This window comes from Ziziphus jujuba, chromosome 11 (assembly GCF_031755915.1).
Source record: "Ziziphus jujuba cultivar Dongzao chromosome 11, ASM3175591v1".
In the NCBI taxonomy this organism is placed as follows: Eukaryota; Viridiplantae; Streptophyta; class Magnoliopsida; order Rosales; family Rhamnaceae; genus Ziziphus; species Ziziphus jujuba.
The window spans coordinates 15,625,595-15,640,940 of NC_083389.1; the positions used below are offsets into that span (position 1 = coordinate 15,625,595).

At 28.2% G+C, this 15,346-nt stretch overlaps 2 protein-coding genes across 2 annotated transcripts; both read right to left on the reverse strand.

The window, feature by feature from the left end:
* Positions 1 to 450: 450 nt before the first annotated feature.
* LOC107407221 (probable glycosyltransferase At5g03795) lies at positions 451 to 3,425 on the reverse strand. The gene is made up of 3 exons (XM_016014473.4): positions 2,981 to 3,425; positions 1,244 to 1,808; positions 451 to 1,144 (listed from the first exon to the last, which is right to left on the reverse strand). Exons 1-3 carry the CDS (start codon positions 3,309 to 3,311, stop codon positions 643 to 645), a joined length of 1,398 nt encoding a protein of 465 aa, XP_015869959.3. The 5' UTR covers positions 3,312 to 3,425; the 3' UTR covers positions 451 to 642.
* Positions 3,426 to 11,000: 7,575 nt separating this feature from the next.
* On the reverse strand, positions 11,001 to 12,791 carry LOC107432692 (transcription repressor MYB5). The gene is made up of 2 exons (XM_048464962.2): positions 12,212 to 12,791; positions 11,001 to 12,070 (listed from the first exon to the last, which is right to left on the reverse strand). Exons 1-2 carry the CDS (start codon positions 12,532 to 12,534, stop codon positions 11,422 to 11,424), a joined length of 972 nt encoding a protein of 323 aa, XP_048320919.1. The 5' UTR covers positions 12,535 to 12,791; the 3' UTR covers positions 11,001 to 11,421.
* Positions 12,792 to 15,346: the final 2,555 nt, after the last annotated feature.

Consider the following 15,346-nt stretch of genomic DNA (forward strand, 5'->3'; position numbering starts at 1 on the left):
ATTACTATAGTAATGAGTTTAACTCTTCATATAATAATAAGTTTGAATTTTATATACAAAAATGATATAGTAAGAGGTTTATGAAGAATAAAAGAATAATTGTGAAGGATAATTATTAACAACCATAATGCAAGTATATTCCCCAACAATATCCATCTCACATTAAGTAATATGCTGTCGGATGAAAGCATCAAGCAACATCTTACTTTATGTGAGGCACAATTTTTATAGTGAAACCTGACATATTTTTTAGCAAAATTATATATAATAAAAAAAGAAAAAAAAATATAACTATGGCTCTATACTATTTTGTCACAAAACAGCCTCCTTAGAATAGGTATAATCCATCTTTGCAATCCCATTTTTTCTGTTGTCTATAAGAATCTTAGCGACAAAAACAAAGGAAATTCAGTCTTGGAGAAATGAAAAAGAGCAAAACAGAACACTAACTTTCCAGAACCAATAGATACACTAGTAATGCACTATGATTTTGCTACTTGATTAGAAAAATTGGTATACAAAGTCAAGCAGATCTAATCTATCTCTTTGCAACATAATTTAGGAGAAAAAGAATCAAACTATAAGAATCAAATACATGTTTCCATTTTTGAATCACATAATCATATAACAAAATTTTTTGAGCTAAAAATCCTTGGAAACACTTAAAGGAGCTCTCAACGAACTTCGGCGCAGCCACATCTCATACATTACCATGTAAAACGCATCATAATCAACAGAAGGTAGCTGCCACCGGAAGTGTTTGCGAACCTTGAGCACATTGCTCTGTAACAACAAATATTCATCTGAGCTGATTGCTTTAAGTGTTTTCTTAAGCAATGGTATATCTAGAGTAGCAACAATAACTGAGAAGCTCCCCCAGTTGAGTATATCTGCAAATGGTAGATCGTAGTAGTTGGCGATTATTACTGGGACACAACCATAGTATAATGAGTCTGCTATTCGAGCTGTGTTTACTTCAAAACCTTTAACATGGAGGCAGAACTTGCTTCCAAGCAGCTCATCAGCATATGGTGTCTTGAGCCGGCCAAAGTGGGCAAAGATCTCGGTGTCATTTCCCCAAACCTCAAGAAGCTTTTCGCGCACAGGGGAATTAATTCCTCCAGCAAAGAATGCAAGTTTTGTCCTGTATTTCATATTTGATGAGAGGCGATAAGTGAGCTCCATTTCATGAAGATATCAAAGCAACAAAAGAAAAGTTGTTATTAATTTAATGGCATATCACCTCTTTGATGATAGAAGATTAGGGGGCTCTCCCTCTCTTGGCCAGATTTGGGGCAGACAGGCATCCTTGTGAGAAATGTACCCAGGTAGGAAATAGCTCGAAGAGCAAACAACTTGAATGGCATTAAATTTTACTTCACTTGCTTTCTCCATTGCTGACCGTCCAATCGAATGACAAGCAACATAAAAATGATCAGCCCCACCAGTCCGGTTCCAATATGGATACTTTTGACTAATATTGAAGATGTAATCTCTGACAAAATCTTGAATACCTCCAACACCAACCCTAGGATCATGCCGCAACCTTGCAATTGAGAAAGGCAAAAAGAAAAGATCTGCCTCATTTGGGTTCTTCGTGATGAATTGGCTTTTCATCAGGACTTTCTTAAAGTAACTTTCACTGGCATAATTACCCCCAGGTTCAAAATCCACCGGCAATAGTGCATTTGCAAAGGGATCATTCCGCCTGTGAGGATAAACATATATCTTAAAGCTCCTTTTCATTTCTTTATAGTCTTCCAGAAAGATATGTGTATCATGGAACACCTCCTTATTGACATAGTTTCCTGAACAATAAAAACCAACAGTTCCAACATACCAGGATTAAGAAATGAAGAATCATTAACGCACTGACCTAAGCTTCCTCAACCTCCCAAGTCACCCCCCAAACACAAAAATTAGCACACTTTGGTGAACCATTGACACGGTTTCAACTCTGGAAATAGGACCAAATATCTCTCAATTTGGAAACTCTTTTAACTCAGCAGATTGATTTACAAAGGCTAAGATAATCGTCACGAAATGGAGGTTCCAGATAAATTTGATATTTATATGAATTAGACCTCTCCAGAAATATATGTGATAACTTCTCTATGATCTTCACCCATATTGATCCAGCATTGTTGACAATCTTAAAGATTGTTACTTAGTTTAGCACCTTTCTTTTTGGACTTAGTTTAACTTCATTTTCCAATAAACATGATTTTTTAAGTAAATGACTAGATCGAACAAAAATATAGATTTTTAAACTTCTTGTCAGTTAATAATTTCCTATATCTGTGCTTGTCAAATTGTTGAATTGTTCAACAAAAGATCTTAGTCAAGATGTTGGATAATAGCTTCCATAAGAAAATCTTATATAACTGCATTATTCAGCAGTTTCCTACAAGCAAAACAGGCAAACTAAAGAACAACTGTAAGAACACCTGTAACCTCTACATTATCCAATGGCTATATTACGGCAGATATGGTTAGTAATTTATCGTAAAGTTTCTTTGGGGCCATTACCAGGCAGAGTTAAGCATTTTAAGTTTTCCAGTTTCCAGTTAAGAGATATTCTGATTTCTTTCCATGTGCTACAATTTCTCAGAATCCGAACAAAGCTGAAAAACTTACTAATTACTTAGTTCTACCTATTTACTACCCATAACAACGTTGCCCAACTAACAAAACCAATCAAGACATCAGCAAGAAACTGAAAATTCTTCACTTCCTAAGTTTCAAACCAGTTTTTCATGGACAATTTCAACCCCTTTACGATCAACAAATACAACAAAAGCTTTTTGATTACTGTCACAACACAAATCAGAATATAGGAAATTCAAAAGTTTTCTTGATTGCCCATTAGACAAAAATAAGGTACCAATAAGCTGATAAACAATTCTACTAGTTATACAATAATAAGCAATATCCACAAGTCAGGAAAAGCTTAAAATAAAATAAAATAAAAATTACATACCATTTGAGCCCAATTGAGGTCTTGAAGACCGTTGACTCTCAGTTCTTTGATCCTTCATAGCTTCAAAGGGTTTTGTGGAAGAATTCCCAAACGGGGTTGTTGAGATGAATTGGTGGGTAGGAGCAGAGATATTCAAAAACCCAGATGGAGGTTTAAGTTGAAGAGTGATTTGATGTGGATGAGTGATGAGATTGGAAGTGGAAGAAATGTAAAAGATAATGAAAAGAGAGGTAACGAGAGCTAAGGTTGTGGGTAGGAAGAAAAAGCCTCTGAAAGAGGCTGAACGACGTCGTTGAGAATAGTAGTAGAACAGCAGCGCCGAATTAGCCATTGAAACAGAGGAAGAGAGCTCTTTGCTCCCTCCGACGGTGTTTGACTTCTACATTGGAACCTCCCTTGGCATTTCACAGCAAGAAAAAAACAAGAAAAACAATTTTTTTTAATTAAAAATTAAGAAAAAAAAATACACTATACTGCTTATTGTCCAACCCGCTGTCCTAAATAATTCTTTTTTTTTTTTTTTGGCTGAAACAAAAATTACCGCCTAATAATTGTCCACTTTTTTTTTTTTTTTTTTTTGGTTGAATCCACTCTAATTCTTGAAACTATATAATTTTATTTTATTTTTTATTAATTTTTTTATATAACACATCTGAGAGATTCAAACTCCAGCTAACCGCAAGTATGTTTAGCTAGATCTTAAATGGAACTAATGCATGTATGGCTAAATTACCTATCTAAGAATTGTCCACTATTTAAAAAAAAAATTAATCCACTCTAATTTCTTGTAACTATATTATTTTTATTTTATTTTATTTTATTATTTATTATTATTTTTTATATATACATAGATGGAAGATTCAAGCTCAAATCAACTAGGAGTATGCTCGGTTAGATCTTAAATGGAATTACTTCATATATGGCTAAATTAAATGGTCAATTTATTCTAGGTAAAAGAATTAAACTGTCAACTTAGATTTGACTTACCTACCTCAATTTAGCACATGATGCCATTGTTATTATAGTTGTGTATATTATATATATATATATATATATCACTATATATAAATACTTTATTTATTGCATCAAACATGTCTTTGCATTAATGACTAATGTTATATTTATACTACTAAATGGCAAGGAGAAAAATAAAATAAAAAGACAAAAAAAGAAAAAGGCTTAATTTAAGCTTAAATATAATTTGGTAATGTAATTTTTGGAAATAAGAAAGGTAGGTCCTGGTTCTGAAGTAGAAGCATAATAAAAAAGCATACAAATCATGTTGTCCACCGGAACATATGGTTTGGTCACCTGTTAGTAAGTACAACAAGCACGTGATACAAATCTAACTCCTTTTGCTCTTTACCAAAAACTAGCCTACCCCTTAGTCTCCATCTTCCTGTTTAGTTTATTTTTTATTCTCTTTTGAGACTTCTTCAGTTTTCAGTTGCAGATAGCTAAACCTCCATGATTTATGGGACGGCCTGAATGGTCATATCTCTCTGCTGCCAATATTATTAAACTCCTTCCAACTAATGGCTCATTAATGGTCATGAATGCATGTTTGCTTTCTCTCTGCACTGCCCATCCAAAGGTTAGTCCTCTGTTTCTATGTATATGTTAAAATTTTTCTATCTATCAAGCATTGTTGCCTAATATATATATCATTAGTTATATGCAATTGGATATTAGATGCCCAATATAAGTTGAATTGAGGGAAGATATCTAATAAAAAATTTATATATGTATTGTTGCATTTGAATTGAGTGAAGATATCTAATAAAAAATTTATATATGTATTGTTGCATTTTGGTATCTTTAAACTTTTTAAGATTTTACAATTTAAAATTTTAATTTTTCATCTCAGCAATATAAATACTTGATTTTTCAATTTATTACAATTCCAACCTTGTTTGATTTTTAACTTTCCAGCTTATCAATGGTCTCACATGATTAGTATTGAATTCTATCATAATGTATTAAAGTATGAAATAATAAAACTATTTTTAAAATTTTACACTTTAGAATTTTGTTTTGTTTTTGAAAAACAAATTGATGAAAAATTATGTGATTGACATTAAATTGTATCAAACTATATCATACTAAAATTGCATACTTTTAAAACTACTTTTAAAATTTTGCACTTTAGTTACTTTTAGTTGAAAATTTAATATAATTTAATTATTTAATACATGAGATAGCCGAGACCCAAATTGCAACAAATTGAAAAATTAAGAATTTAAATTATTGAGTCAAAAAGATAAAAGTTTAAATTGTAAAACTTTATAAATTAAGTGTATTAAAATGCAGTTAACACTACGCATTAATATGTAAGCTTCAAAATGGACATTGCGCAACCCAAAAACAGAAGAAGAGAGCGAAAATATATATACAATATATATAATGTGTATGTAATTTTATTCTACTTAGCGATGTAGAACAATTTTTATTGTCCATTTGATGCTCGATGACTCATAATTTAGGGTAAAATTTCTCATAAATCACGTATAACTGGACATCCATAGGCAATATAAGATGCTCAACATTGCCCAAAAAAAAATTAATAATATTGAATATAAGAGAAATATATATATATATATATATATACAGATAGATAGATAGATAGATTAGGAAAAAAACAAAAAAAACAAAAAAAAGTAGTCTAAACTGATGTATGCTTTGTTTGGGATAATTTTTGTTTTTACTTTATAGAGTTTCAATTTCCATAAAATAGTTTTCTAAGAAGTTATAATTTATTGAATTTGATTAGAAGCTCTTTTAGGTATCTTAAACTCTTTTTTTTTTTTTTAAATATATATTCAAAATTTATCGGTAAAAACTTTTGAATTTTAAAAGTTTGAAATAACTTTTCAAAATTTATGTCAAATAAGGTGAAATTTTGCATGCTTTAATAGAAAAGGTGCAGTGGCAATCTATGATCCCTTGTGTTCTTGTTAATGGTTAATAGTTGACTAGTTCCATCGAGTTTTAAAGTTGCACGAATTAAATCCTAAACTTTGGATATGTTTGAATTAAATTTCAAAATTTCAAATTTGTTATAAATCAATTCAATTGATTAAAAGTGTTAATTTTAACTTAAATGATGTTAACATGTCAATATAATAATTTGTTTTTCATACAAAAGTTAAAGCAAAAAATTTGAAAAAAAAATTCTTATTTTCTCATTTTATATTTGTAGTTTTTATTTAGAAAATTGTATCAAATCATATTATATTTTAATTAAAATTTCAAAGAAATTAGATATTTTTAGACCTAAAATTAGACTATAAATAAAAATTAAAATTTTGGTCTGATAAAAATATTTTTATTGGATCAAAATTATATAAAATAATTTTATTAGAACAAAAATTATAATAATTTTTATGCCAAAAAAAAAGTCCAAAAATAAATAAATAAAAATTAGAACAAAAATTAGACAAAAAATATAAATAATTTTTTTATGGTTTTTTTATTTTAGTCTAAAAAAAAAATGGTGATAAATCTATCTCTGCTCACTTGACAATTACTCAACTCTCCAAGGAATAAACAACCATAGAATGAACCACTTATACTTAAAAAGATAAAAATCTAAAAATAATAAAGATAAAATATTGGACCAAATAAAAATAAAATCAATAATAATAAATTTATTTTTGTTATTTATATTAGACCAAAATTAAAAAAAAAATTTAAAATTAAAATTAATTTCTTTTTTTCTTTTTGGTCTGATTTTTATTTTGTTATCGTTGGTCATAAGAAAATTATTATAAATTATTGGTCTAATAAAATTATTTTATTTAATTTTTGGTCTAATAAAAATATTTTTACTAAAGCAAAAATTTCAATTTATTTTTATTTTTATTTTGTCTAATATATATATATATAAATTTTTTTTTTTGGTCTACTTCTTTTATGGTTTAGGCATAAAAAAATATTATTAATTTATGGTCTAATAATTTTATTTAATTTTTGGTCTAATAAAAAAAATTTTATTAGACTAAAAATTCCAGTTTTGTTTTTATTTTTATTTTTTGGTCTAATTTTAGAACCAAAAACATTTAATTTCTTTGTAATTTTAATTAAAAAAAAGGAATGCATACAGTTTTCTAAATAAAAAATAAATGGAAAAATAAAAAAATTTTATTTCTTTCAAAAAATATATTTTTAAATTTTTTGTTTAAAAACAAATTATGATATCAGCATACTCATATCATTTAACGGTAGAATTAACACCGTTAGTCAATTGGACTGGTTAATAACATTTATGAAACTTTAAGATTCAATTCAAATAATTTCAAATTTCAAAGTTCAATTCACGCAATCTTTAAACTTCAAGATATTAACTAGCAATTAACCCAAGTTTGAAATAGTTTTTCAAAAATTATGTCAAACAAAGTGCAATTTTGCATGCTTTAATAGAAAAAGTGTTATGGATGTCTATGATCCCTTGATCCTTTGCGTTATTGTTAGATATTCCGTTCATAAATATTTTAGTGGTAGAAGCTAGAATTTTATTCAACAAAAATGCATGGTACAAGTCATGCAACCTGATCTAAAAGAAACTACTTTTGTGGCCAATTGTCAATCAATTATATTAAAGGCACCAAATAATTCACAAATGTACTTATTCTACTTTTGTTGATTTATATTGAGTTGTACTTATTCCTTTAAAAATGTACTCATCCAGGTAATATTTATTTATTATTAGAAATTTATGTTTTTATAATTGAATAGAAGCTGGTTTTTAGAAACTTATGACTACTAGATTGTGGAAACTTTTAATTGCTTAATCTCAATAGTTGTATTGTATCCCTTATTTGTGTCTATGTATATTCTCCCTTCTCTTTCAATCAGTAACATTGAGAGTATCCTTCAAGATACTGAAAAATAATAAGAAAGTTTATATAAATAGTGAGATCAAACATTGTTTTAGTTTTTTATTCTTTCAATTTGAAGTACTTTTATTCAAAAAGGAGATCATTGAATCTTAAAAGCCAATCAATATAGAACTGTAAGCACCCGAGCAAGGCAAATATTGTTACAAGAATGTTAATATATTGATAAATCAACTATATATAAAACGAGTGTATGTCTATCTATATATGTATATAATTCAATAAAACATATACAATCTTAATAATATAAGGAAAACTTACATTTCAATTAGAATTAAAGTCCTAAAAAATTTGATATATATAGATTAATCGAGGCATATTAACCAATAAGATAATAATATATCATCTATACCATATTATTTGGTATATATGTATCTTGGTAAACAAAGTGCTTATAGCACTAGTGATTGTAAGTCAAGAAATTTTTTTTTTTTCCATTTCTTTTTTCCTATTGTTGAAAACCAAACACCCAACAATCGGTATCAAATTAATTTATTGACAATGTTTATGTTATAGTCATCTAGGATCCATAGGGCATATGTTTGGAATGTTGGATTGAACTAACGTTTTACTTCAATTGGGTTTGTAAATTTATTATTTTATATTATAATAGTTTTATTTATTTACTTGTGATATTAATATATATATAGTTAGTATTTTATAAAGTCTCAACTTTTAATTTTGGTTTTACAAATAGGCTCCATCTAAATAGACAAGCCCAAACAAATTTAATAGTGGTAATAAAAGATCATAACATAATATTATATAATATTATCAAGTTAATTAAAATTAACTCAATTGATAAACTCTTTGAAGTTGTATAAACTCCTCATACCTATATTTATAAAAATTTTAAAAATCAACCTTTTAAATTTAGCTTCCAAAATAAACCTAACCTAATTAAACAAGCCTAAACAAATCAACTTGTTGTGTCTTTATATATACACAACATAGAATAGTTGTTTTATTTAGTTTAATTGAAATTTTTAAAGTTTGACCCAATAATTTAAAATAATCAAGTACAATTCAATATAGTCCCACCGATAAACCTTTAAGAGTGGGAAAATGGAGTAGGCACTAAATAAAGCTAGCTCCTATCCTTGCACTTTTTGACTGTGGGGCATGTACTTTAATACTATTCTCGTACTTTTTGACTAGGAAATGTCATCCTTAGACTTCAGAAAACTGTCGAATAGTTCTAGTTGCAAAATTACGTTAATTTTTGATAGATTGTATCACAAAAAGTCTCCATGTGTTCATGGTGTATGACCATTGCTAGTTGGATATTGTAAATTATAGAACATTGCAAAAAATGAACAGCTTTCCTATTTGAACATTTTTTTTTTTTTGGAATAATACAGGGAATGATGATTTAGCTAAAACTATATGTTCTAGGACTTGTTTTAAAATTTTCAAATGTACATATGACAGTAATTGGCCATACAATCTTTTACATATATGTATATAAATAAATAAATATATATATATATATATATATATATGTAGCGCTTCAAATGTTGTCAAAAGTCTTTTTTGTTTTTGGAAATATTGTCAAAACTCAATTGAAAATTGTATAAAAGAGAGATTTGACAATTTCACGAAGTACAACATGAGTGTCATTGCTTTTAAAGAAAATGGAGAGATGAGCATATATATTTATATAAGTAACTTCTTTATAAATTTTCATTTGATGGGAAGCTTTCAACTTACAATTAGATTATTAAATTTTGACTTGTGTCTTAATTTGTCTTTCTTACTTTTTTTTTTTTTTAAAAGCAAAAAAAAGAAGATTGAAATTAAGTTGCTATGCACTGAGCTATAAGCCTTCGCCCGCTTGCTACCTAACTAGCTCTTTAATTTCAATAAACAATTATACGTAGAAGAACTAACCATTATATTCTGCCATATATTGATTTTTGTTTATTTAAGAAAATGTGCTTAATAATTATAGCTTTGAAAATTTATGGAATTGGGATTGGTAAAAGTATTCATGTCAAAATTGTTAACAAAAACTTCTTCAAATTTACTGTTAGCTACTTATAGACTAGTCATCACCCATCAATGATCAACCTCACAAAATAACGAGCTAATTACTTAGTGACTCATCACTGGATCATTATATCAATTACATGCAACCCCCTTCTTAATATTTCTCCCAAATATATTTACAAGAATAACATTTATGATATATATATATATACACACACACAACCTACATAAATATAATTATATAAATGTGTTAATGTATATGAATTCTGATGCCTAGAGAATACGCTCTTATCACATTATAATGATAACAACCATTCTATGGTAGACACTCCTTTAATATGGTAGTTTAAAAACAAAAAATTATAAAGGTGTACGAAGTTCATGACTTAGTATCATTTACATGGTATAAAATGAGAGCTTACATGTATATCATTTCCTACGTATCAAAATTGAGTGTATATACAAATTTGTATACATACTAATTATATATAGTTTTAGCATTAAAGTAGATCGAGTATATATGAAGGTTGAAAGTCTGGAATCATCAAGACCAGCTCTTTCTTTGATTAACAATTACGTGTCCATTTTAATAGCTTTGTAAAGGACAATTATAAAAGCGTACTACAATTGTACTTATGGCTTTAAGTTGGCCAAGTATAGGGGGACTGAGAGCATGCAACATTGAACCAATAAGAAAACGATATATATATATATATATAGCATACCAAAATGCTATTATGAAGAAAGTTGTCCACTATTTGGTGGGTGATAACTATTCATAATGATTAGATTTGTACAATCTAATAGTTATGCATGGCTATCACCCACTATATGATGTTTGATTTCGTCTATAATTATCTCTCTCTCTCTCTCTCTCTCTATATATATATATATATACACATAGGAAGTCCATTTTTATGTACATTATTTTTTGTGCATTTTTTATAATATATTGGAAAAATAAAAAGTGTGTAGAGATTGGGACATAGTGTAAAAAAAATGATAGAAGGTTAAGAAAATATACTGAGTTATGAGTTTCATAACTCATAAAGGCAAATTAGCATGAATTTATTTTGAAACTCAAAAATTAGACAATATATATATATATATATATATCATCAAAGCAACAAAACCACTAAAGTCACAATGTAATCAGTTAAAAAATGTTCTTAAAACAATAATAATACAATAAATTTAAAAAAATGTAAGAGTTTTAAAGTACATTTACCAATATGGATGATCAAAAGCCTCATTTCTAGCCAAGTTTGTACACCAAACACACTGAGTTATATATAAAATTACAATTGCATAAATATTAGAAAACCAAACCATTCAGCTGATCTTTGAAAAGCTGATCGTTTTTGGACAAACTGGGAGACTCTCCCAAGTTGTAATCCTCGTTCTTTCTGAGGCTTTTTTTTGTGCTTAATGCAAGTTCAATTCATGACCAAACAAGAAAGATAACCAAGCCTTTTAATTGAATTTGATATATTTTTCAGGATCAGATATTGCAATTATAAGTATTATAGTTGCTTTGTTGTTGATGATCTTAATTACCTAAAGTATCCATTGCATATCTGAGTTCTGCTCCCATAAGCCACCATAATCCCATCCTTGACTGATATTGACTGAAGGTGTAGCAGGAGGCAATTCATGCATAAATGGTGCAACAACATTAGGCTGCACTTGTTCTTGATTATTCCCGAACCCACCATTGTCGTCGTTGATCAAAGAATCCAAGAAGGAAGAAAAGGTATCCTCAATATTGCTCTGAATCACAGTAGTACAGTTCCCTATATTATCATTTCCATTGCCATGGCCGCAGCTATCGAATTCCATATTCTTCGAAACAAAACCACCGCCAATATTATTCTTGCTGCCATGATCTGCTACGAGATTTTGAGATAGATCTGGGTTTATTATCCTACTTATGTGATTACCCATTTCAGGTTGGCTTCCTTCGGTTTTGAAAGAAACGGAAGAACTATGATTAGGATTCGATGAGTTAGGTTTAGGGTTTGGGTTCGGATTAGAATATGCAACAGCAGTATTATTCGGAACAGGTTCAGGGAAAATAGGGTTTAATGGCTTGTGGGTTCTTGGATCTATTCCTTGGTTGATGAGCTTCTTGCTCATGTGGGTATTCCAGAAGTTCTTGATCTCGTTATCGGTACGTCCTGGAATTCTTCCAGCAATCAAAGACCACCTATTAGCAAAGATTTTGAAACTTTAATTGAAACCGATCAATGAAAAAAGACAAAAACAATTATATATACATATAGCTATAGCTAGGGCAGCATGTGTATATATATATATAAATATATAGAAGAAAAAAATTAATGGATACCTGTTACCAAGCAACCTATGAAGTCGAAGGATTAGATCTTCTTCATCAGGAGCTATACGACCTCTCTTGACAGAAGGCCGGAGATAATTCATCCACCGGAGACGACAACTCTTGCCGCAGCGAAGCAGACCGGCCCTCTTTGGCAGCGTTCGCCACTGTCCTTCGCCTTCTCTTCGAACGAAGTCGGCCAAGATTTCATCTTCTTCAGGTGTCCATGGTCCTCTCTTTATCCCAACTTTGCTGCAGCAAGGTGTTGTAGTGCTTTTGCTGGCTGTGGAATTAGCTGATGATGATGAAGAAGCTGAAGCTGCAGGTTTCCTCATTCTTTTTTTTTTTTTTTTTCCCTCTCTCTCTCTCTCTCTTTTTTTGTTTGGATCTCTTTTTAGCTTGCTTATATATGAAACTATACGTTATTACTGTTTTTTTTTTTTTTTTTTTCTGGATTTTGGAAATGGAGATGAGAAAAGATTTTGGAATTTTGGGAAGGTTGGTGGTGAAGGAAAGATGGTGGTTTGTACCAAAATGTAAAGATGAAGGAATAGTGAAGGAAACCTAAAAATGGATAAGAATGAGAAAGAAATTTTTAGAATTTATAGAAGAAAGAAAGTGGAACTAGATTTTGCAAAAAATAGCCCCCATTTAGCCTTGCACGACAAAATTTCCTAATTTCCAACTTTCTACTACTTGCATGGATGGCGGTCATAACTCTCTTCTCTTTCTTTCTGTCTCATTCTTTCTTTGACCAAAAAAGTGGATAGAAGATATAAAAACATGTTCCTAAATTATGCTAAAGGAATAAACATATATATATATATATATATATATATGTATCCATATATATTGGCAAGTATTCCATATACACCATATGATGAGGTAATGGTGTACACAGCGATATTATTTTTACGCGTAGCAATACTAAATTTTAATATAAAATATATGCTTGTATTTGATCTTCTTGTGTTTTCCTTGGTCAGATTTAATGTATCTGGTTTTTGATTTCTTTTTACCACCCTTTAGCTATTAGATTAAGCAAATTAAAAATGATAACTAGTTTATATATAAGAAAAAGTAAACGATTAATATTATTGAATAGAGATTCCGTTCCTTTTTAATTAGCGGCTTGGAAATACGGATTTGTTTACAAGTGTAAAAATATTAAAGCTAATTGTTTTAATTAGTATAATTTTGGACCAACGACCAAGTCTCATAGCATTTCTAATAAATCTGCTTGTTGTTAGATTTTTTTGGTTACATTAGGAAAATAGACATAGTTAATTTACTATCAAGCTAATGTAGCAAGGAAAAAATAAAAAATTAAACACTATTAAGATAATTGTCTACTTGTGTTAAGACATCATGTAAAGTTTTTTTAAAAACAACATTTTCTTTTAAGTCGATTTTTTTTAAAAAAAATTAATAAAATACATATAATTAATTAAGAGTCATAAATAACTTTTATATTATCATTATTATATATATTTATATAACTTAGATTTAGATAACGTAAATTTTTATACTATATAGACAAATCACCATTGGAAATGTTGTTAGAGTGTTTCTTATTATATATTTTATATATATCTATTAATTTTTCTCTACAATTTAATATAATAAAGAATTTATACATGATGACTATGGTAACAATCATTTAACCCTTCAAATGATAAAAATGTGAACATTTGACAGTTGAAGATGTCATGTCATTCTCTACATATCATTTCTATCTTCTCTAAAGACTAGCAATTAAATAATGTATATACGCTTACTTTTATATATTATTGCAAAATAAAAAAAAAAATTAAAAAATTTGACTTTGCTCTCTCGCGAAACAGAGAGCTGATAAACCCATTTAATAATCAATATTTGAATTATATAAAGTCACCAAAAAAACAATCAATATTTGAATTTTATAAATAGAGCTTATCCCATTTAAGCTTATGTTCCGCCCACAAAACTTTTTTTTTTTTCTCAATCTTTTTTTTGGGTCTTCTAACTATATATCCACAAAAACTTTGACACAAAGGGAAAGCACTTAATAGATTGAAAAAGGAGAGTCAAAGGTTTATTAACATTTTTTTGTGTATTGAAAAGGTGGATTTAGCATAGAACCTAATTAAGGAAAGTCAAACGTTTTATTTTATTTTTTTCATTTTTTCTTAGTATTGAAAAGGTGGATTTTAGCATAGAACCTAATTACTTATTTGAGGATTATCATCAGTAGTTATTACTATTTTTTTTTTTGGCAACATTAATCTCATTACAAGTAAAGGGAGAGGAATTTCACCCATTCATTACCAATTGGGTTGCCTTAAAATCATTCTTATTATTAAAAGAGTTTTGTCAGTGATACCATATTAATAAACAATATTTATTTATTAATCCTTAAAATTAATATAGAAAAGGTGAATCTTTTAATGGTAATAATGTGACATATAAGTCTCATTTTTACTTTATTATCAATGGTGAAAAATAACTTTTTTTGTTAATAAAATAACAAAAACACATTTTCAAAATTTTGATCAATTTTTTAAAATTAAATTTGTAATACAATATATATTGTAAGAATCTAAATTTTTTGATTAACTAGAACAGAATATAATTTTATAAACATCTAAAACTATAAATTTAATGAATAAAATAATTTTTAAAAAATATTATTTGGGCTGTCCAAACCTTCAAGTACAACCACAAACTAATGGGCCACCAATGGATCATAAACCTATAGCCCACACCAACACCTAAATACATTGTACTAGGTATAGAGACCGTTTTATTCATAAAAAAGAAAAGTAAAAAATAAAAAATAAAAAATGTAAATAAAAGGTTTTAAAGCAACAAAAAAATAAACAAATAAATAAATAAAAATAAAAACAAGTTTTTGTTTTTGTTTGGTGAAATGAATTTAGTAGTAAAACACTTACATTTGCATTCAATATATATTTTGAATGTAAAACACGGGAAAATTATCATAAATATTTTGTGGATATTATCGTAAATGAAAAAAAAAAGTTTTGTTTTTATTTGTTTGTTTTTTCTTTTAATTTTTTCAAAGAAAAATTTATCATACGCTCTTATTATCCAAAAAGAGATGACAAACCCAATAAGGAATTTATCTGATATGCTCTTATTATCCAA